Genomic DNA, 23,014 nt, shown 5'->3' with positions numbered 1-23,014 from the left:
AAACACTTTTTTTAAAATGTTATCATTGTGCTTCCTTTAAGAAATTCAAGCATAAATGGTAGTCCAGAGGAAATGACACTAATAATAAAGCTTGAAACTGAATCAAATCTTTCAACTTGAATCATTCTGTTGGCTGTCATTTTCTTGCAGTTGCTTAATTTATTTTTAAAGTTGCAAAACCAACGTTTTTAAAGCTGCAATTTTAGAACCTGCTTAGCTGAGGTTTCTGAACAGCTCGTGAAAAAAGTACCTGAGGAGATTCAGTCTCTTAATCAATATAAAGAGTTTAGGGCATTCTTAGAGACAAATCAGGAAGGCAAAAGGGGATATGAGAAAACACTGGCAGATGAGGTTAAGGATAATCCAAAGAGCTTCTACAAATACATTAAGAGCAGGAGGGTAACTAGAGAGAGGGTAAAGCCCTGTTTAAGGATGAAGAAGGTTGTCCTTGTTTTTGAACCCCAGGAGATGAGAGAGATAATAAATGAATATTTTGTCAGTTTTTACTGAAGTGGAGACTAGAGAATGCAGAGAAATAAATTGTGATGTTTTAAAAACTGCTCACATTACAGAAGAGGAAGTTCGGGAAGTCTTTGAATATAAAGTTGGATAAATCCCTGGGACTTTATCTAATGTATCCGAGAATGTTTTTGGAAGCAAGGGAGGAAATTACAAGACCCCTTGCAGAAGTATTTGCATCATCAAAAACTATGGTTGAAGTGCCTGATGACTGAAGGGTCGCTAATGTTTGTTTTAGAAAGATTGTAATGAGAAACCAGGGAACTGTACATCTGAGAGTCTGACTTCGGTTGTGGGTAAATAGTTGGAGGTGATTATAAAATATAGGACTTACAGACATTTAGAGGCAAAAATTAAGGATAGTCAGCATGGTTTTGTGTGAGGAAAATAGTGTGTCTCAAACTTGATTTGAGTTTTTTTTTTAGGGAGTTACCAAAAAGATTGATGGTAGAGCAGTAGATTATGTTTATTTGGATTTTAGTAAAGCCTTTGACAAGGTTCCGCGTACTAGAGTAATGAGTAAAGTTAAGTGATATGGGATTTGGGGTGAGCTTGCCAACTGGATACGTAATTGATGCCACAGCTGGTCAAATAGGGCCTTGATGTTAGGGGCACTTGAAAGACAAACGATTCCTGGCAGGCACTGGATAGAAAAATAGCTTAACATGGGACTTGATGTTGTGCACATAAGAGAAATAACCATATTACAAAATAATAAAGGCTGTGAATTTGTGATGTATTGATAGGGTTGCCTGTGAAACAACTTTACCAATATATCACAATTCACAGCCTTTACTGTTTCAGAATTGAACCTGTAATGGATGCAGAATAAACATCTTTTTTTTCTAGGAACGAATAGAATTGGCTTTGTGTTTCTGTCCTACTGCTATTTCCACATTCCCTTCCAGGTGATTGTGCGACTTGCACAACAGAAATCTGACATTATTCTTCTATTCTGTGTCTACCATGAATCTTTTTATTGTTTTGAAGTACAAAGCTGAGATTATAACTTCTAATGTTTAGAAACTCTGGAGTGTGGTATTGGCAGTTAAATGTGCAATGAACTAGTGCTTAAATGTTTATATAGTTTTACAAAATAGTAAAAGCTACAATTTTACACCAGAAGTTTCTTTGGAAGTCCTAGAGTGAATTCTACTCCAGATGTAAGGTAGCAGTATTAACCAACCAAATGATTATTTACAAGTGTGATTCCCATTATCCAGTCTGAGTCAATCCAGTCTTTTTTTTTGTTGTAATAAACTTTGCTGTTTTGAGCCACTGCATACTAGCTCTTGTCAGCTTGAGAAGTGCTTGCCCAGGCTTGAGCAGGAGCAGCCATGCTGAAAGGCCCGTAATTGCCGTGCTGTTATATATTAGGTTATCTTGAGTGTGTCCCCAACCGTGACTGTCAACAAAAAAAAGCAATGTCAATTTGAGTGCCAGATACTTTTGAAATGACGCAGTAGTCAGTATACAAGTTGGAGGTTGAAAATCCAAACTGTAAGTCTTTTGGAGATTGTACCTGAATTTTGTTTTTGTTAATTGTGATTGTTTTACCCTTTAATTTCAGATACATGTAAAACTGCTGAATAGAAATCTATTTTCTTTAGCAATAAAATTCAGTCTGTTTTATTTCAGCAATTTGTGCAGATGGCAGCTACTACAAATTTTTATTCAACACCAAAGGCGAGTGCACCCGAGATGTCTATGCCCAATTCCTGGAAATGACAGATGATAAGATATGACTGTGAATGATATGAGTGCAAATAATTACTTTTCAAACAGATCTCCTGATGCTGTTTTAATCTGCCATCTAAAAGAGGATAAAGTGTTACGTGATTAAACTGAGGGATGGAATGAATCTCTGGATGGACCACTGGATAGATGGTGTTTAAAAGACTCCATTTATTATTTTTGCCATGTTCAAATTCTGTTCTGGAATGTTTCAGGTTGGGGGAGAATCCAATTTTTTTTTAAATTAAAATGAATAGAAGCAGTTAATCTTTGACCACAGGAAATAACCAATCCTTCAAACCTTCCCTTCATAAAAGAACTCTTGTACTAATTGTGCCTGTTGAAACTTGTTTCTTTGTGACTGGATGTTTATAATATAACATTTTTGGAGGAGCAGGTTTTTCTGTAATGTTTGCTGGCGAAGAAATTTGCCAATGCCTAACGTGAGCAATTACTTGTCAAATACACAAGCCCAAAAAAATGGTGCAGCCATCACATCTCATTTTCACTGTATTGTGTGGCCTCTGAATGTGAAAAGCTTAAACGGGCATCAAGTTGTACAACGCCGTTTAGCAGTTAAATTGTTATTTTTAGGTCAGCTCATGGAGTTAAACGCGTAGTGAGTTTTGCTCTTTCCAGTTTGGAATCCACTGAGTACTGAAAGTTATGAATTGGTGTCTGTTCAAAACAAGATGTCCAATTTATTAGCATCAAGTTTTGTGCTAGATGTATATAAAGTACAAAACTCAACTCCTTTCTAATTGCAAAATGCTGTTTTTAAATATAAACTAAACACTAAGTTGAACTTGTATATTACTGATGATTGATTTTGCTCAGAAAGAAGGTCTGATACTTTTTTATATATGGAAGAGTGAGATTTCTTTCTGTCTGTTGGAGATGCAAACATTTGTCTATCTGTTGCACTTAAGTAAATTAGTATCCATACTGAGAACCTTACATATGTTCAAAATACTGTATAGGGAACAAATCATTGTAGTTTTTGTAGAATAAACTAGTGCAAACATCTACAGAGAATTTTGTGTTTAAAACAATGTTGTTTTGGTTGGTTTTTCATTCAGTTTAATTTTCGAAGAGTAACCAATTTTCTTCTTTTGATATTTCTTCCCTTTAATTTCTGTTCAGTTGGATGGCATAAGATTTTTTTTTGTTTTGTAATCTATCTAATAGTGTAATATAATCCGACCAGAGCCTCAAAGTCTAACATAATCCTCCCAGTGACCAAATTTAACAAAATAATCCAGTTTGGTTTTAAAATTTAATTTAAAGCCTAAGTCAGTAAACTAAAACTTCAAATATTTTCTTAAGGTATTTAACCAAGTTGGCTTTTTTGAATGAAAGCTAGTTCATTAAATGCATACCACTTGTTAAATACTTCTGGCAGTTTTGATCAGTGGTGTCTTACTGGAAAGGATTACTTCGAATGATGGTTATTCCACAGGATTTTTTCCAGAGATTAAATGAAAACTGATTTTCTTTCTTTCAAATGTTAATAGCCTATTTATTTATCCAGACTAACATAGACTTATTAAGAGTTTTCTGGTGGCATGTGCAGACTTACAGTTCATATGTGGAAATTGTTCAATAACCAACGTGCTGCATCTTAAGGACAGAAAATTGTTACACAATTGTAACTGACAAACTACTGTTAATTAGCAAAGTTACAATATAACCTGCTTTATTACTGAAGTTGAAATTGTGCAGTACTGCATCCCAAACAATACAGTTTGAATTTGCAACTAATAGGACAACAGCATGCAGACATTTTGAAGAACTCGGCTTAATATAAATACTTCAAGTAAAATTCAGGAAACTTACAATTGAAACTGCATTGGGTTAAGTGTGCTGTCACATTGCTAATGATTTTCACTGTAGCTTTTTATCACAGCTATGTTAAGCAGGTCACTTACCTGCTCCTGTAATTGTACAGTTATTGAACTGGACTTAATGGATTCTTAATAGGATAATTTTCATAAAGCACCTTTCTTTACTAATATTAACCAGTGTTTTGAGCACCACTGTTCATTCACTTGAGATCTGTAGTGTAAATTTAAATCAAGTAAAAATGATGTAAATACAAGTGTGTGCCTGTGTAAGTTCTGTTTATTGAGGAAAACTCACAGTTGTGTCCACTTTTTACTAAAAAAAAAGTTTATTTGTATTAAATTTTTTCACTAACTTGTTTCGACCCATGTCATTCCTTCTCTTTGTATTTTCTGTTTCCATGCACTAATAAAAAAAAGTCATGAATAGTAACCTTGAATAGTTGTTAATTGTTACAGTTGCAGGGAAAATGTAGCATTAATTCTAAAAGTACATTTGATGCAAAACACTAGTCTTGTACTTAGTCATCTTTCTTCACTAAACAATATTTGATATTTAGTTTTAGTTTGGTGATCATGCAGAACAGGACTGGGGTTTGAAAGAAGGGGAGTGATGGTGATTAATGTTTTAATTGAATAGTGTAGAGAGACAAATATTTGCAGCACCATGTCAATGGTTTTGGTCATGTGCCAACAGATTAAAGTTTGACAGTACTTTAAAACTCATTCATGACAACGGAACAAATGTAAATTCTGCTGCAGTATGAATGTGAACTCCGTGATTGCAACTTGTAAATCTGGGCACAATCATGGCCATGTTTCCTGTGGAAATCCTAAATTAACTTGTGCAAATCCCTAAGCAACATGTCAGCTTGATCATGCATCATATTCATTTCTAGTGGGAGTCTCTTGATTAATTGGTTATGTACTTTGGACCCTGACTACTGCAATGGGAGCTGGGTTCAAATCCTACTGACTGCTAGTGGAATTTATGTTCAATTATGAAATTTTGGGATATAACACTAATCTCTGTCAAGGTGACCATGAAGCCATTGTTAATTATCAGTTAGGGAAAGAAACCTGCTGTCCTTGCCAGACCTGGCCTGTGTGTGACTGTAGACCCAGAGTAATGTTTTGACTCTAAAATGCCTCCTGAAATGGGCTTAGCAAGCCACTCTGTTCTGGGGCATTAAAGGATGGGCAACAAAAGCTGGCATTGCCAGTGATGCCTGTATCCCAAAGAATAAAGACCATCTTAGGCCATTATTTCAAATCCCCCACCACAGGACTGGAGATAGGTTTTATTACAAATTTAACTGTTAGCCTCCAATGAAGAAACTACCTGAATGTTATTGAAACCAATCTGGTTCATTTAATGTCCTAAGGAAAAGATTGTTCTTATCTGTCCCATGGAATTGTGATTGAGTCGCAACTTCCGACTGAAATTGCCTACCAAGTCCTGGTTAGCTCTGCTAAATCACTGCACACCAGTATAATTATCCATCAGATTGGTTTGCAGTTGGGGATTTGTTTGCCAGGCTGGTGTGTTTTTCTGCAAACGTTTCGTCACCTTGTTAGGTGAGTCTTTAAGGTGTTAGTGCTCTGTCCTGTTTGGTATTTGTCTGTTTGCTGGTACTTCCGATTCTGTAACTAAGTGGTTTGCATATGGGGTCCAGTTCAATGTGTCTGTTGACGGAGTTCCAGTTGGAGTGCCAGGCTTCATGAACTCTCTTACATCTCTCTCTCTCTCTTTTTTGCCAGTGCTGGGACAGTTATGTCGTCCCAGTTGAATTTATGTCCTTTGTGTAGTTGGAAATGTGTATCTGACAGTGGCAAGCTGATGTTTGTGCATTCTCATGGCCAGTTTTCTTCCTGTTTGTCCTGTGTAGTGTTTTTACCAGTCCTTACTGGTATCTTGTAGATAACGTTTGTCCTGTTGGATGTGGGTGTTGGGCCTTGACCTTTTTTTTTTGAGGAGCTGATGGAAGGTGTTTGCTGGTCTGTGGACTACTAAGGTTCCCAGGGGTCTGAATAGTCGGGTTGTTATCTCGAATGTCTTTTGATATATGGTATGGTCGCTATAGTGTCTGGTTGTGTAGTGTTTTCTTTTGGTTTGTCCCTTAAGTTCCAGAGGATATTGCTCTTGGGGTACCTGTTTTGTTTAAATCCTTTTTGAATAGGTGTTCCTAATTTGCCTTCTGGAGTTTTGGGTTGCTGCAGTGTCCTTGACTGGTTAGCTAATGTCCTAACGCAGCTCTGTTCATGTGTGCTGGGGTGGTTGCTGTTATAATTCAGTATCTGGACAGTATGGGTGTTCTTCCTGTACATGCTGGTCTGAAGTTCCCTGGTCGGTGTGTGTTCCACTAGTACATGCAGGAAGGGGAGTCTGCTGTTAGTTTATCCTCCTTTTTTCGTGAACTTTTCTGGTGAGGATATCATTGGTGTGGTGGTGGGTTTCTTCCAGTTGTTGATGTTTAATGATGACAGGTGTCATCTACATACTGGATCCAGAGTTTAGGGAGGGCTGTGTATTCCGGGTGTTGCATTACTGCTTCTGCTATCAGTCTTGTTCTATTCCACAATTCAGACCCACCAGAGGTGAACAGGACAACAATGTGCAGACCTGGTTGCACTGGGGAAATGAAACCCTTGATGATGATCTACAACTAATGAGTCAGAACTTCCTGTTCACCACCACTTGGAAGAAGTACTGACGCTAGTGTGGAGAAAAGTTTAGAGTTATCACTGACTGTCACCAAGCGTGTTTGTAGCATCGTTATGGACGGAGTTCTGCAGCATGTAACAGCCAGACTGAGCTGGTAACAACTCATGAAAGAAACATGAGAAAGTGACCATTTAGCTTCACCTTCACTCATCTGCCTATTGCACATGTATCTGTCAGCGAGTGTTTTTGGAGATGCTTTTATACTGAAGGGAAATATCCATCATGTGGCATTACTACTGGATGAAATGGGTTAGAGTCGGAATGGATGTAGGTAGGTAGTGTGGGCCAGCAGCAGTAGAATGGCATTCTATCAAACTTATCACTTGGTCAATTGCCCCACCGTTCCATTCCATCAAGCCAGGGTAACAGCCTTTTTTTCAATGTGTATAAAAGACTACCAGAAGCAGCAGCAGGCATTAAAAAAGCCAATGTAGGTGCTGCTACAATGCAGTTAAGTATGCCAATTATCAGAAGCAGCATGCAATAACCTGAGCAAAGTATTCATGCACTGAAAGGCAATAGAAAGGTTTGGTGAGAGTAATGCTAGTGATGTGATATACGTGGATTTCCAGAATGTGTTGATAGATTTGACAGATTTGTGAGAAGCATCATAGGTCATAGCATAAAAGGGATAGTGGCAATATGGATATAAAATTGGCTGAAAAATCAAAATCTCTACAGTGTGGTGAAGCCCATTGAATCATCACTGACCTTCCGAGCATCCCACTCAGACCCTGCATTTCCCATAGTTAATGCACTGAGCCTGCACATCCCTAGACACTATGGGCAATTTAGCATAGCCAATCCACATAACCTGCACATCTTTGGACTGAGAGAAACTCCTGCAGACACAGTAAGAATGTGTAGATTCCACACCAGGGTGGAATTGAACCCATGTCCGTGGAACTGAGGCAGCAATGCTGACCACTGAGCTACCATGTCACTGTCAGGAAACAGAATAATCAACTGATATGTTTCACTTGTTAATGGAGTTCTTGCTTTTTCTATTGTATACAGTTGTCAGCACATTATAGGAAATTTGATTACATTGGACAGAGTCCAGAGGCAATTTACAAGAATGATTCTAGGAATGAGAAACTTCAGGTATGAGGATAGATTGAATAAGTTGCGAACATTCTCCGCAGAGAGATTTGATAGTGGTCCTCAAAATTGAGTGGGCTGGGCAGTACTGATAGGATGAAGTTATTTCCATTTGTTAAATTAAGAAATAAGAGGAGGAATGGATCTTAAATGAAGTACAAATGAAGCAAGGGTGATGTGTGAAAGAACATTGATAAGGAATAGTAGGGGCCTGGCATGCACAGCTTGAAAATGTAGGGGAGGTAAGTTCAATTGAACCATTTAAAAAGGCATTAGATGATTAGTTGGATAGAAAGAATGCAAGGGAAGGAATAGGCAGGAAATTGGCACAAGGTAGTAGGACAATGGATTGAACAGCCTCCTTTTGAACCATAAAGATTCTGTAATTCATTTTGGATTTTAATTATTGCTGTCATATAGGATGCCTTTGTTTTCAATATTTGGAATTTTCTATTTCCAGAAGTCAAGTAAGTATTTTTAAAAGTTAAAGCTGATTGGTTTTTAGCCCTCCGATCAATCTTCTGTTTTGTAAACCCTCTTCTCCCTAGTGAGTTTTGAAGATTTGTAGCTCAAGTTGAGGTTCTGGATGTAGGTTTGCTCTGAGCTGGAAAGTTCATTTTCAGATGTTTTGTCACCATACTAGATAACATCTTCAGTGAGGCTCCAGAGGAAGCACTGCTGGTGTTTCCTACTTTCTATTTATAAGCTTGGATTTCCTTGAATTTGTGATGTCACCACAGGAAGTGACATCATTTCCTGTTCTTCTCAGGGAGTGTTAAATGGGATCCAAGCTAATGTGCTTATTGATAGAATTCTGGTTGGAATGCCATCCTTCTAGGAAATCCCGTGCATGTCTCTGTTTGGCTTGTCCCAGGATGATGTGGTGTCCTAGTCAAAGTGGTGTCTGTCCTTATGGGTACTAGTGAGAGAGGGTCATTTTTGCTTTGTGGTTAGTTAATATTCATGTATCCTTCTGGCTAGTTTTCTGCCTGTTTGTCCAATGTAGTGTTTGTTACAATTCTTGCATGGTATTTTGTAAATGACATCAGTTTTGCTTGTTGTCTGTATAGGGTCTTTCAAGTTCATTAGCTGCTGTTTTAGTGTGTTGGTAGGTTATCTTGATGCCAAGGGGTCTGAGTAGTCTGGCAATTATTTCTGAGATGTATTTGATGTAAGGGGAGAGTGGCTAAGGTTTTTGGACGCATTTTGTCTGCTTGTTTGGGTTTGTTGCTGAGAAATTGGCAGACTGTGTTCATTGGGTACCCATTCTTTTTGAATACACTGTATACACCCACAAACCCACCAACACAGTTCAGTTACTAGTGGTGTACTGCAAGGATCTGTTTTGGGTCCACTGCTGTTTGTCATTTCTATAAACAACCTGGTTGTGGGCACAGAAGGATGGGTTAGTAAATTTGCAGATGACACTACTGTCAGTATAGTTGCAGATAACCTGCAACATCTTTGGCACTATCTGCAGAGCTGGGCTGAGAGGTGACAAATGGAGTTTAATGCAGAAAGGTGTGAGGTGATTCACTTTGGAAGGAGTAACAGGAATGCAGAGTGCTGGACGAATAGTTGAGATTCTTCGTAGTGTGGATAAGCAGAGAGATCTGTATGTCCACATACACAAATCCCTCAAAGTTGCCACCAGGTTGTTAGGGCTATTAAGGCAGCATATGGTATGTTAGCTTTTATTGGTAGAGGGGTTGAGTTTCAGAACCGAGGTCATGCTGCAGCTGTACAAAACTCTGGTGCAGCCACACTTGGGAGTTTTGAGTGCAACTCCGGTCACCTCATTATAGGAAGGATATGGAAACTTTGGAAAGGGTTCAGAGGAGACTTATCGGGATGTTGCCTGGTATGGAGGGAAAGGAGAAAGTGAGGACTACAGATGCTGGAGATCAGAGCTGAAAATGTGTTGCTGGAAAAGTGCAGCAGGTCAGGCAGCATCCAGCATCTTTCTTCCTGAAGAAGGGCTGATACCCAAAACGTCGATTCTTCTGCTTCTTGGATGCTGCCTGACCTGCTGCGCTTTTCTAGCAACACATTTTCAGCTCTGGTGTGGAGGGAAAGTCTTATGAGGAAAGGTTGAGGGATTTGAGGCTGTTTAATCAGAGGGTTAGATTGGGTGGACAGTGAGAGCTTTTTTCCTCAGATAGTAATGGCTAGCACGAGGGGGCATAGCTGCAAATTGAGAGATGATAGAGATAGGACAAGGTCAGATGTTTTGACTTGGATAGTAGAGAATGTACTACCTGCAACAAGTGTAGACTCTCTAACTTTACAGGCATGTAAAGTCATTGGATCGACATATGGACGAGAATGGAATAGTGTAGGTTACCCGGGCTTCGGATTGGCTTCACAGGGTGAAGCAACATAGAGAGCTGAAGGGCCCGTACTGTGCTGTAATGTTCTATTCTATTGACCACTTTCACAAACCTAACTGGAATAATTTTAAATTCACAGGCTGAGTGTTTGATTAGGCTGGGTGTTATTGTCCATCGCTAGTTGCTCTAGAGTAGGTGAGGGAGTCATCTTCTTGAACCCTTAAGTTATAGACAGAGATCTAGGATTTCAACACAGCAATATAATTCTAAGTCAGGAGGATGTGTGGCTTGGATGTGAACTAATCCTTCTATCACAGTTATGAGCGTGCAAGAGAGAGGAGGACCCTGATACTTGCAAACAGTGACACAGAAGAAGACCTGTGCTTGCAGCACAGTATGACATCAGGAATAGTACCTTTGTATGTGAAAAGGGGCATCAGCTTCAGGAAATAGGAACCAGATGCAGAGAGTCTCTTCAACCAGTCAGATCTGAAGTGTGACATAGGAAAACAGGTAAGTGATTGAATATTTTTTGATTGGCTAAGTGGTTTACAGCTGAATCATAGTTTAAAAATTCAACTTTAAAAATAATTAATTTAACTTGGATGTTAAATAATGTTGCAAGTCGTGTATGTGGGAACTAACGGATGCCAATGCAATCCAGAGTGACATCTACAGCTACTTGAGTGACTTTAGGTCAGAGTTGATGAGCTGGAGTCTGAGCTGTGGACACCACAAAATATTAGTGAGGATGGGGGAGAAAATAACATTACCTGAGCACAGTATTCCAGGAGACAGTTACACCCCTTTCCACAGTACCTCCCCTTTTCCCAATTTATTACCATTCAGATAATAATGTATCTCTGTTTTGTTACCAAAGTAGATAACCTCACGTTTATTGACATTATATTCATCTGCCATACATTTACCCACTCTCAACCTGTCTAAATCGCATTGCCACTCGGTGACAATCTGAAAATGACTCAATTTATTTCTGCTCTTTGTTTTCTGTCTGCCAACCAGTTCTTTACCAATGTCAGTACACTAACCCAATCTCTCACTTTCACCTTACACAGGAATCTCAATTATCCAGAGAACACCGGTAGGGAGTATTCTGTTTGGTTAATCGAATTCCAGATGAGTTTAGCCGAGCATTGGGAGCTTGCAATTTTGCTGGATGATTGAGGTTCCTCCATATTTGCCAATCCCTTTTATATAGGATGTAAACAAACACATTCTGAAGTTACAAGTAAACAACATCTACTCCTCCCCTTATCAACTCTAAATTACATCTGAAAAATTTCAGATTAGTCAAGTTTTGTTTCCTCTTTATAAATTCATACCAATTCTGATCCTATTGTGGCTTCCCAAGTGCTGTACTATTAAATCTTTTATAAATGGAATCTAGCATTTTTCTCACTACCAAAGGTAGACTAACCAGTGTATAATGGCCTGCTTTCTACCTCTTTTCTTAAAAAATAGTGGGCCTCCAATCCAGAGGAAGTGTTCTGAAACCTACAGAATCTTGGAAGATGACCAAGTAATCCATCCACTATTCCTACATTTACATTCTCTCTGGAATCTAGATTATTGTGCCTGGTGATTAATCGGCCTTTAATCCCAACTTCCCCAATGCCATTTACTTTGGTTCCTCCTTCCCACCAAGCCCTGCATTCCTCAGCATTTTTGGGAAATTATGATTTTAAAGGGACCTACATTTGCTTCACATCCCTATAGAAGCTTTTACAAACAATTTGTGTTCCTGCAAGCTTACCTTATACTCTATTTCCCCTTCTTAATCAAACCCTTTGTCCTCCTTTGCTGAAATCTAAACTGCTCCCAATCTTTAGATGTGTGTCTTTTTTGGTAATTTGTATGCTGCTTCCTTGGATAGAACTATCTAAGTTTTCTAATTAGTCTGGGAATAAACACTAAGAAGTTGAATGCCAGAGAAAATTAAAGACCAAGTATCCAACATATATTTAATCATCAACAATTATGTATCCACAATCTCTTGTAAGATTCCAATAATATTATTTTAAAAGTGAATACATCAGTTACTGTGCATTGAAAAACACATTGAGTCTAGCTGTATTATTCTAAGCGCACATTGCATACGTCTCCTCTAAAATAAATAAAAATACATTCCGCTGTGGCTTAAAATGCCTCCTTAGTCCTACTGTTATACAGCAGGGAAATCAACTTACACCATGGAAAAAATATTTTTCCCCCTAAATTAATGTTGAAATGAAACTATAGTTTGCCAAAAATGACAAGAACAGTTATTCAAGAGACACTCCTCCTTTGCAAGAGGTGGGGAGTGGGTCAGTGCTGCCTGCTCCCCACCCTGCTTCTGTTTGGAGGGAATCCATCAATGTTAGAGGTTTGTTGAGTTGAAAACGAAGTGTATTCCATTGAATTATCACAATCCTAAGGTTTAAAAAGCTGTTCCTATTTGCTCATTGGATTGGTGATTTTTATTCCATTGTTCATAAAAAGTCATTCTCAATCAAGTGACAACACAAACCAAAATATTGGACTAACTTTTCCTTTTGAATTAATGTCCTGTGTCAAATATCTAGTTAATGAGTATTAATTCTTCAAATTTAGATTCATTATTAAGACAAGATTTTCAACAACAGTATACCTGGCTGCACCTCTCCTCTCACTGTATTCCCACTCTCATACACTTTAATTAACCAGAAAAATAGATTGACAGTCACGATTTCTATGCATGTTCAAAGATCTTGCTCAGCAGTTGGTTAAAAGTATGGACACACACCAGAGCGTTCTTCCTGCCTGGATTCCAGATTCCATAATCCATGTTTTTTTGACAAAGCACTTTTGGTGTGAGCCAAACAGATATGTGAAAACACTCAAGACACTCATTAAAATGTTTTAATTGTGGAAATACTAGTTTAAAATTCTGCCAGATGGAATAAAGACTGACCACATGAAATACACAATGTATACTTATAACCAACAAAATGCAGAGATAGGACTATGAGCTCTTTCCCTATTCCAACAACTACATTTTGTGAATCCATATTCAGGTTGGCAGTTTGAAGGCTGCAAAATTATTCTTCTGATGTGGAAAGACAAGAGCTTGTATCAGCACCTAGCACAGCAGATTTAACAACGGGCTACACCTTATTCAGGCCTAGTGATGCATGTTTTTCACAACTTCTAAACAGCATTTACCATTGCTGCATAAATATTCCACCACCTGCATCCTACAGTTTCCTATAAAAATGATCGCCATAATCTCCAAGAGCCATTAGTGGTACAGTCTGTTACACCATGACCATGTGGTGTTGGGCTCACGCTGAGCAGAATGCTAGACTATGCCTTTTCATTTATTGACTCGCTGAAGTACAGAATTGGGGAAATCTGAAAAAAGCCTGCAGAATATCCCTCTTCCCCTTTTTTGTTTTGTATTAGCAAATGTATAACTTGAGAAATAATAATAGGTTATTATTTCGTTTGGCAAAGTTCAGAGGTCAATATTATAAGCCCTAGAAAGAAAATAAACTCTACTTTGGAGATTTACAAGATACTAACCAGGATATTGGACTTCTATGGCCACACTGTAGCCATCTGAATATATAATTAATAAACTTCTAATTATTTTATAAATATGGTTAATGTGGCTGTACATTTTTAAAAATCTGCACCCTATAGTGGAAAGGTGTGATTGCAACAGAACACGCTTTTAAAACTACTTGCTAATACATATGATTTCCCCCTTTTCCCATACATAGTTGAAACTAACAGAACTTAAAATGTTAACACTAAGATTTTGTTTCCAAACAGTTATCCTTATTAGTAATAAAACTTAAATTCTAAAGCAGGGAAGATGGTGGTATCGTGGCAATCTCAATGGAATAGTAATCCAGAACCCCAGGCTATTGGTATAGGTTCAAATCCCACAACAGAGATGGTGAAATTTTAAATGAAATAAAAATCTGTAAGTTAATTTTATAAAAACTGATCTGGTTCACAAATGTCCTTTATCCTGCCCTTCAGGGATGAAATCTGCCATCCTTACCCAGTCTGGTCAGGTCCACTTGTGATTCCAGACCCACAGCAATGTAATTGTCTCAACTGCCCTCTACTGGGTAATTAGGATCAATAAGTGTTGGTCGAGCAAGTGGCACCCATATCCCATGAACAAATCAAAAATTGACATGCTGTGTAGCATCCACAATGTAATCTTTATAACCCTCACTTAGCACAAAGTACATCTGCAAAGCAGCTTGCCTGTACATAAAACATGAAATTAATTGCCAACTTTGTCAAAACAATGTGAAACACTAATCATTTCAATATGGTGCAGTTACTTTGCTTCTTGATGCCGTACAACTGAGTTTTTAAAGTTGCGATGGAAAGACTTTTTTATTTTGTTGAAGGTTTAAAAGTAAATTTAGCGAGGTCATATGCAACTCAACCATTGCTGTTTGTGTTAAGACAAAAAAAACTAATTCCAACTGGTATCTCAAATTTAAACAAAGGGATGAAAATATATTTGGCCTAACTCCCAAGATGTTTTTCTACCCTTATATTATTTCGGACTGTCTGAATTCTGTCAGTTCCAATCCTCTCCTGGGGAATTAACATATTAGCAAAGAAATTGGAACTATGCAAGATGTGAATACTTGCCATCTTATCTACTGCTATTTACTGCAGGTTTTCAATAGTCACCCCCCCTGTGGTTGTTCTATTCATAGTCACATAGGGCTAACCCTCAAAATCCAAGTGCTTCGAACTGTAGAAGATAGAAACAAATGTATTTCTGCAGATGAAAGAAACATTTATGTTTCTACATTTCTATAGCAATCTTCCACATCTCTCCCAAATATCACAAAAGTGCTCATGTACAAAGAATTTGTTAATAGTGCAGTGACTTGTACAAGGTAAAATTGGATAATGTAATGGTTGCTGTACAGTTGTACCAGCATTTCTAGTTTAATTAATTTAGCATATTAAATATAGTGTGTGCCTGTGGGATGACCAATAAAGCTCGTGTATGGCCTTTGGGGTCAGTAAATTTCAACACAAAAGGTAAAGCATTTTCATTTGGATACAACCAGCTTGAATCTAATAAGACTGTACAATTTCATATGTAGCTTAAATATGAATGAGTTATTAAACCCATAAATACATTAGAGTTAAATCTTATTGCCTCTTAAACAATCATTTTACTTTATATACAATCAACCCATCTTTTATGTTTAGTTTCTCCCTCCATTCAGCAAATCTTGAACTCTGCAATAGTTAGGTGTACTGTTCTTAATATTGTACCTGGTGGAACAGTGAACAGTGGTGCCTTAATTGGCTGATTTTTCTTTTCAACTCTTGCCTGAATTCTCAATCACTTGAATTGCTGTCAGCATCAGATTTTCCATTCTAACTTTGGGTATGTTTCCATCTGGATTGATGCCTGCTTATTTCATACTACTACCCGACAAAAACTAGAACATCATGGTCCAATGCTTTTCCACTATTATCCACCTGGGTAATTCATATTTCTTTCATACCCATCAACTTGTAGCTGGAATATCACTAGCACTGACATAGCTTTCTGCTCCCACACTATTATATCTGTTGGTCTCCATCATCTTAGTCCCTTTCTGTTTTTCAACTACATGCTCTATCTCCTCTCCTGTTCTCTCAACTCCTGCTAAATTACTTGACTGTTTGTCTGACATCCAATACTACAGTGAACAGAGACTTCCTCCAGTTAAATATTGGGAAGGTGATCCTACTATCTTTGGTGCCAGCTACAAACTTTGTCCCCTAGCTATAAACTCCACCCCTATCCTTAGCAATCATGCAAAGATTAACCAAAATGTTCACAACCATGTTATATTTCATATGTCAGTTTTGATCCCAACCAACATGCCGGCACCAAGTCTGTTTATTTCTATTGCTATTCATCATTTGTCCTGGCTCCAGTCACCCTTACTCATACTTTTTATTTAACTCTGGACTCGATTATTCCATCACAATGCTAGTTAACACCCACATTTTACATGCCACACACAGTTATCCAAAGTATCTGACTTCCGCAAAGACCAACTCCACCCATCTGCATTGGTTCTTGTGTCAAATTGCTCTAAGACCGTACCTCTTTCTCGGTAATCTGCCCCAGCTTCACAACCTGGAGATATCTATGCTCCTTTATTTCAGGCCTCTTGAGCATCCAATTTTACATCAGTCCACCCATTACAGCTTCAGTGGCCTAGGCACTTAGATCAGATTTCCCTCTCCAAACTCTTGGGTATCATTTTCCTGCTTTAAGGCCCTCCATAAAATATGCCTCTTTGAATAAGGGTAGATGGCAAAAAGCTAATATCATCTTAAGAAGCTCACTATGCTTTTACATGATTTGGAGATGCCGGTGTTGGACTGGGGTGTATAAAGTTAAAAATCACAACACTAGGTTATAGTCCAACAGGTTTAACTGGAAGCAGACTAGCTTTTGGAGCGACGCTCCTTCATCAGGTGATAGTGATGAAGGAGCGTCGCTCCGAAAGCTAGTGTGCTTCCAATTAAACGTGCTTTTACAGTACTGCTGTGAAGCAGCTTAGTTTGTTTTATTGTGCCAAAGGCAGTATACAAATATAAGCTGCTGTGGAAAAATCGCTGAGGAAGAGTGTAAGAGAAAATTATTATGCTACTTTATTGATGCCAGAGGAAAACAATTTTTTTTGGTTATCTAAGTGAGCCTTTAATCTACATCAACTCCAATAAACTTCATCCTGTTTATAGTTCTACTGGACAGCAAATGAGTGGAGAAATTGGCTGGTGAAATCCACTAGTGTGCCCAACTGAGATCATCTAATTCAGCAGACCTCAACTGAACAGAAGGTCTCACTGGTCTATATAGCTCATTACACTGCAAACAGAACACGCTGAGCTGTTGGATATGGAAGAAAATGGGTTTTGTAGAAGGTATACATGCCATATTTTACACCCTTTCACATTCTGAAAACTTGTAACCCTGATTACATTGTTTAATTGATGTCAATGTTTTTATTCTGCAGTTTGATTTGTTGCAACAGTATTACCAGGTCCCAATAGCCCAGAACAGATATGCACTCTTTTTCTCTCCGCTTCTTAAATAAACAATTTGCAGCAATGTGTTTTTCTTCTTTTCATTTGAAATATAGCCTGCAAAACCAAGCCAGGAATAGCCAACGTCAACACAAAGTAACAAATAAGCAAAGAAAGCAAATAAGCAGTAGTTAAGTGCAGCGCCGGTCAAATTAATAGCTGTTCATTTAGGTCAGATAACGGCTCAGTTACATTGGCTTCTTGCCCGAAACATGCAAACCCGAAGCATTTGATCACTACACATTAATAAAAATTGATTAAATTCATCAGTAATCCGTTAAAATATGAAAATCTGCAGGTGTAAAGTAGATTTATCTGGATTTAAACAGACTGAAGTAAACTTAACCACTCCATTGGTTATTTAAAAAAAACATAACTACATTCATTTTCACTGAACATAAAATTAAATTTACGTACGAAAACAGTTGTGATTCCAAAGCTTCTGAAATATAAAATGGAGTGATCTGAAATGATAGTAACTCCATTTTCATCTACAGAAATGAAATACACTCAAAAATATCCTAAATCCACATATGAACAAAATACTGCATATTTACTAACAACTGCATTAGGTAGGTCATTAAAGGCTAGCTGCCAGATGTAGGAAATGGGTCCACACCTTTGTTCCCTTTATGCAATATACAATCTTTTGTAACAGGTGTACAGTAAGCACTTGCCATGCTGCCGTCACACTGGTCTACTCAAGTCTGTAAGTATTTGTGGAGAACATCAGATGTGCGTGGCTAGCTGTGGCTCTTCCTGTCTCTCCCTTTCCCAGTGAGCACTGAGGTAGTTGAGCAGGAGGAACAGCCTCTTACGAGGGGGAGTCACATTTTTTAATTTGTTCAGTTTCTTTAACTTATTCCTGTGTTTTAAGGCTTCCTGTTTCTCAGTGCTACAGTTTACAGTCACTCATACAGGTCCCCTAAACCCATACTGAGTCAACACATTCTGAAGTTCTAGATGTTAAGTTAGACTTGTCCATTTGGCACCTTGCATTTGATAAAAATTAAGCATCGCCTCCCATTTCTCAGTCTTTAGTTTTGGCTATTGTGCACACTTGCAGCCACGGCTGGGGCTTCCACTTTGACAGCTACAAGTATGCTCTCTCCATCTTCTGTTTTGATACGCTTTATCTCCGGCTGCTCTCCTTGGTCTCCATTTTGGCGTTTTGTGGGAAGAGATGCTGATGCAGAGGCATGAGTTGCCAACATATGTAATGGACTGGCAGCAGCTGCAGGAAACAGAACAGAATACTTAGAGGACTATTTACAGAGTTAGTTCCTACAAAGTTTGCAAACATAGTGTCCAACAAATTTTATAAGGGTGCATTTTAATATTTCTAATGAAAGGTTGCATACTAACCTGAAGTCCGTATTCAATTAAATAAATTTGTGAGATTATGTTTAGTGAGATATCAGGAAAGTGAAATTCAACCATATATTAAAAAGATAAAATTCAGTTAACATCAGATTCTAATGAAAGGTTAGTTACACTGGAATTACTGATTAATTGCAATTCTTTCAGATGCTAATCTCGTTTGTAGATTTAGTATTTTGGTTTTAACTTCAAAAAGTGTTTTTACAGAGCTATTCCTTTTCTGTTGGGAGGTGAGAGAACTACAATTGATGTCCCAGCCCTGAAATCTGGGTAATGTGCACTGCATTTACAACATCAAGTCACAAACAGAATGCTGTTGTCACCAACACCTCACATTGAAGATCGAAAAAACTATCTTAACTATCAAAAGGAATAACAGTATTTTGGTAACTATGGATGAACATATTCATCTGTAATGAGAACATAACTTGTTATCTCGGGCTGATGACAGGTATTTTATAATGGACACGGATTGGGAGTACATCATCTATGTAGTGAGTCTTCTAGTCAGAAGCAACAGGAAATCGTCAAAGTAAATGCTTGAAGTGTCTTGAGTGCTGATGGTCTGTCTTTTCACACACAACTCTGTTACTCGACTTCCCTCAATCGTAAAGGTAGAAGATATTAACTGATAACTGCAACAAATGCTACTTCACTGAAGCTGTCAGTGTCCGAAGAGTAGTGTATCCCATATACTAGATTGAGAGTTTTGAGAAGATTTATAGCTCAGGTTGAGGTTCTGGATGTAGGTTTGCACGCTGAGCTGGAAGGTTAATTTCCAGACTTTTTGTCACCCTACGAGGTAACATCTTCAGTGAGCCTCCAGACAAAGCACTGCTGATGATTCCTGCTTTCTATTTGTATGTTTGGGTTTCTTTGGTTTGGTGATGTCATTTCCTGTTCTTTTTCACAGGGAGTGACAGATGGGGACTAACTCGGGTTTGTTGATAAGAGTTCCGGTTGGAATGCCATGCTTCCAGCAATTCTCGTGCATATAAATTCTTGTTTTGTACAAAACGAGATGACCCTCTCTCACTAGTATTCTTACATACAGATAAGGAAGGACACCATCTTGACTGGGACAACATATCCATCCTAGGACAAGCCAAACAGAGACACGCACGAGAATTCCTAGAAGCATGACATTCCAAACAGAACTCTTATCAACAAACACATCAAGTTAGACCCCATCTACTACCACCACCACCCCCACCCGAGAAAAAGAACCGGAAATGACATCACCACAGGAAATGACATCACCAACCCAAAGAGACCCAAACCTATAAATAGAAAGCAGGAATCATCAGCAGTGCTTTGGCCAGAGGTCCACTGGAGATGTCACCTAGTAAGGTGATGAAACACCTGGAAATTAACCTTCCAGCTCAGTGTGCAAACTTACATCCATACTAGATTGCACTGCAGCCAATCAAGGTTCCAATGAAGACACTGTCTAAACATGTAACCTCTACTACCAACAAGAACAAAGGCAGCAGATATAGGAGAACACCACTACCTACAATTTCCTCTGCAAGCCATACAGCATTCTGCTTTGAAACTACATTGCTATATCTTTACTGTAGCAGGACAAAATGCTGGAATTCCCTTATTAAGTGTGGGTATACCTACATCACATGTTCTGTTCAAGGCGGCAGCCCACTACCGCCTTCTCAAGGGTAGTTAGGAATGGACAATAAGTCTGGCCTAGCCAGCATGTCCATTGCCTGAAAATATATATCTTTTAAGAAGTGCTTAAACCTCCTCAGTTTGATCTAGACATTGTTGTTACCCAGCAAATCTTTTCACTAGATTACGTTAATATACTATACTGAAACATATAGCTTTGTAAATGCTGTATAATTTTATCATAATCAAAAAATTTTCTTTCTAAAGAAATTGAGACTTAATGTTAACTGAAGACAAATAATTCATATCTGTTGCATAATTTCTGAGAATTAAATAACAGATAATGGAGGCAAAATGTGCTTTGGAGGAGAACATGCAGGCAGTGGAAATCCTATGTATCTGTTACGCACGTCCTTTGAGATGGTAGAGATTGGCAAGTTTGAACATTAGTGCAATGCCCTTTACATAGGTATACACTGCTGTCACGGTGTGTTGGTGGTGAAAGGAATAAGTGTTGAATATAGTGAAAGGGGTGCCACCACCACGACCTTCTCAAGGACATTTAGAGATAGGCAATAGATTCTGGCCAGCCAGCAACACTCACACGTCACAAATGAGTTTTAAAAAAATTTAGCAGCCCACTTTATCACTGGTGTATAAGCTTTAGTATTTTTGGGTGCTGTAACTATCCAGGCAAGTGAGGAATGTGTTTTATCATACCTGACTATCACACTTGTACCTTGGAGTTGCGAAACAAACTTTGGGCAGTCAGGTAGTGAGTCACTTGCTGTAGAAGTCTTACCCCATGACCTGCTAATAAATGTATTAGACCGCGTATTCATAGCACAAAGCTTTAGAAGTTCAATAAATAATTTGGTATCAGAGATTGCATAGAATATCGACTGATATTTTTTAATATATGTATTTAATTTTTCTGGGCAATAGGTTGTAGAATTGGTTTCTAACATGGATCAGTGACAGCACTTAACTTCTGAATCAGAAACTCTAGTCCATAGACTTTATAAACTAACACTTTTACTGCTGTACTGAGGGAATTATGCACCAATGGGTGGTACCAAGTCGAGGCTCCATCTTTCCTCTGAGGTGGGTGTAAAATAGACTATGGCGATGTTTATAAAAGGAGTTCATCCTGAGGCCACTTCTCTCTCAAACAGCTGGTAAATTATCTCAATACTGCATATGGACAGTCCTGTGCATATTGGTGCTCCATATTTCTATGTTATAACTGTGACTATGCTTCAAAAGGTTGAGTGGGACCATTCGGCATAGCCACTTTGGCGCGAGCGATTCGGTGCAGCTGGTTTGGCGCGATCCATTTCAGCGCAGAACTGTTTTGTAGTTATTAAACTACTATTATTAAAATATATTAAAATAAAACATATTAATGTACAAATTATTAAAATACAATAAAACCAGTTAAAATGCCATCAACAATTTTGTATTTGCCTTATTTCTTTTATTTTTAATTTCTTTTTAACATTTTTACTGAAGAGGATAAACATTTTTTCTTTTTATTGCTTTCATTAATGCTTTTAAGTAAGCCTGAAAAGGAATAAGAGCTGTGCCGAAATGGGTCATGCCAAACTGGCCGCGCCAAATCGCTCGCACCGAATGGTCCTACACCCTTCAAAAAGGTATTAACGATATTAAAGAGGGTAAGTAGAGAGAAAACATTCTGCTGCTTGAGGACAAGGGGCCAGAGTCTAAAAATTAGCATAGATCTTTCAGGAATGAATCAGGAAATACCTATACACAGAAATAGGAGAAGATTGGAAACTTCCCCCCCCCCCCTACTTTTTTAATAGCAACTGACAGTGATCAATTGTAAATTTAAATTCAGATTGACATAACGTTTATTATTCAAGAAGAGTTAACAAATATGCAGTAAAATGGAGTTAGGCTGCAGATCAGCCAAAATGTAATTGACTAGTAGAAGCAGGCGTGCAAGTTTAAATGGCTTGCCCTGTTTCTTATGTTTTTCAGGTTACCACACAAGATGTATCAAAATACTTTACAGCCAAATGATTGAAATGTTATTAAACCTCAACTGTAGCTTGGGATATACATTCAATACATAAAGAAATGTGATGTCTATGTAGTCAAACAAAGTACAATAGTATAGTTTTACCGGTGTTAGCTTGTCCTTGTGTTGCTGAAGAGATGGGCACCACATGTGTTCCGTTCTGTGCAACTGGTTTAAGGGGTAACTGGTGCTGGCCCAAAGGAGCCTGTTGTAGTATTGTAACTGTCTGTATGGGTGTACCTTGTGAAGTTTGAATGAATCGACCAGCAGTACCTATTGAAGCTGGTGCAATTGCAGGAATAGGCTCCACTTTCACTGCAAAACAAAGTAAGTAATAAAAGTGTCACATATCAACTGGATCACTTAACTGAAAGTTGCACTTACTGTATCACTGATTTTGTATCTGTATTCAGAGGTCTTTTCCAATGCAGCATTATGAACAATTGTGGTATTCTTTGTTAATTTTTGCTTTTTGTCCTCTTCCTTCCATGAAAAAGATTTAGCTAAATATGCAAGAAAATTGTGCTTTTTGTACTACGGTACAGAAATGCAAGCCACAATGGCAATGTGAGCACTGACCCCCATAAGTTCTACTACTTTC

The 23,014-nt window shown here is 38.2% G+C and overlaps 2 protein-coding genes across 3 annotated transcripts in view; one reads left to right on the top strand and one right to left on the bottom strand.

The window, feature by feature from the left end:
• wdr45b (WD repeat domain 45B) overlaps positions 1–4,452 on the top strand; it is a 53,357-nt gene extending 48,905 nt beyond the window's left edge. For both annotated transcript variants that reach the window (XM_072558319.1, XM_072558318.1), the window contains exon 10: positions 2,158–4,452. In XM_072558319.1, coding sequence (XP_072414420.1) covers positions 2,158–2,264 — 107 coding nt within the window. In that variant the 3' untranslated portion in view covers positions 2,265–4,452. The remainder of the gene's footprint in view (positions 1–2,157) is intronic.
• An 8,682-nt stretch (positions 4,453–13,134) lies between these two features.
• Positions 13,135–23,014, bottom strand: part of foxk2b (forkhead box K2b) — a 129,054-nt gene continuing 119,174 nt past the window's right edge. Inside the window, exons 8-9 of the mRNA XM_072558317.1 lie at positions 22,519–22,728; positions 13,135–18,600 (exon numbers count right to left, since the gene is read on the bottom strand). Of these exons, the coding sequence (XP_072414418.1) occupies positions 18,404–18,600; positions 22,519–22,728 (407 nt within the window). The 3' untranslated portion in view covers positions 13,135–18,403. The remainder of the gene's footprint in view (positions 18,601–22,518; positions 22,729–23,014) is intronic.

This window comes from Chiloscyllium punctatum, chromosome 39 (assembly GCF_047496795.1).
Source record: "Chiloscyllium punctatum isolate Juve2018m chromosome 39, sChiPun1.3, whole genome shotgun sequence".
NCBI classification, from domain to species: Eukaryota; Metazoa; Chordata; class Chondrichthyes; order Orectolobiformes; family Hemiscylliidae; genus Chiloscyllium; species Chiloscyllium punctatum.
This window is presented reverse-complemented; position numbering and strand designations above follow the sequence as displayed.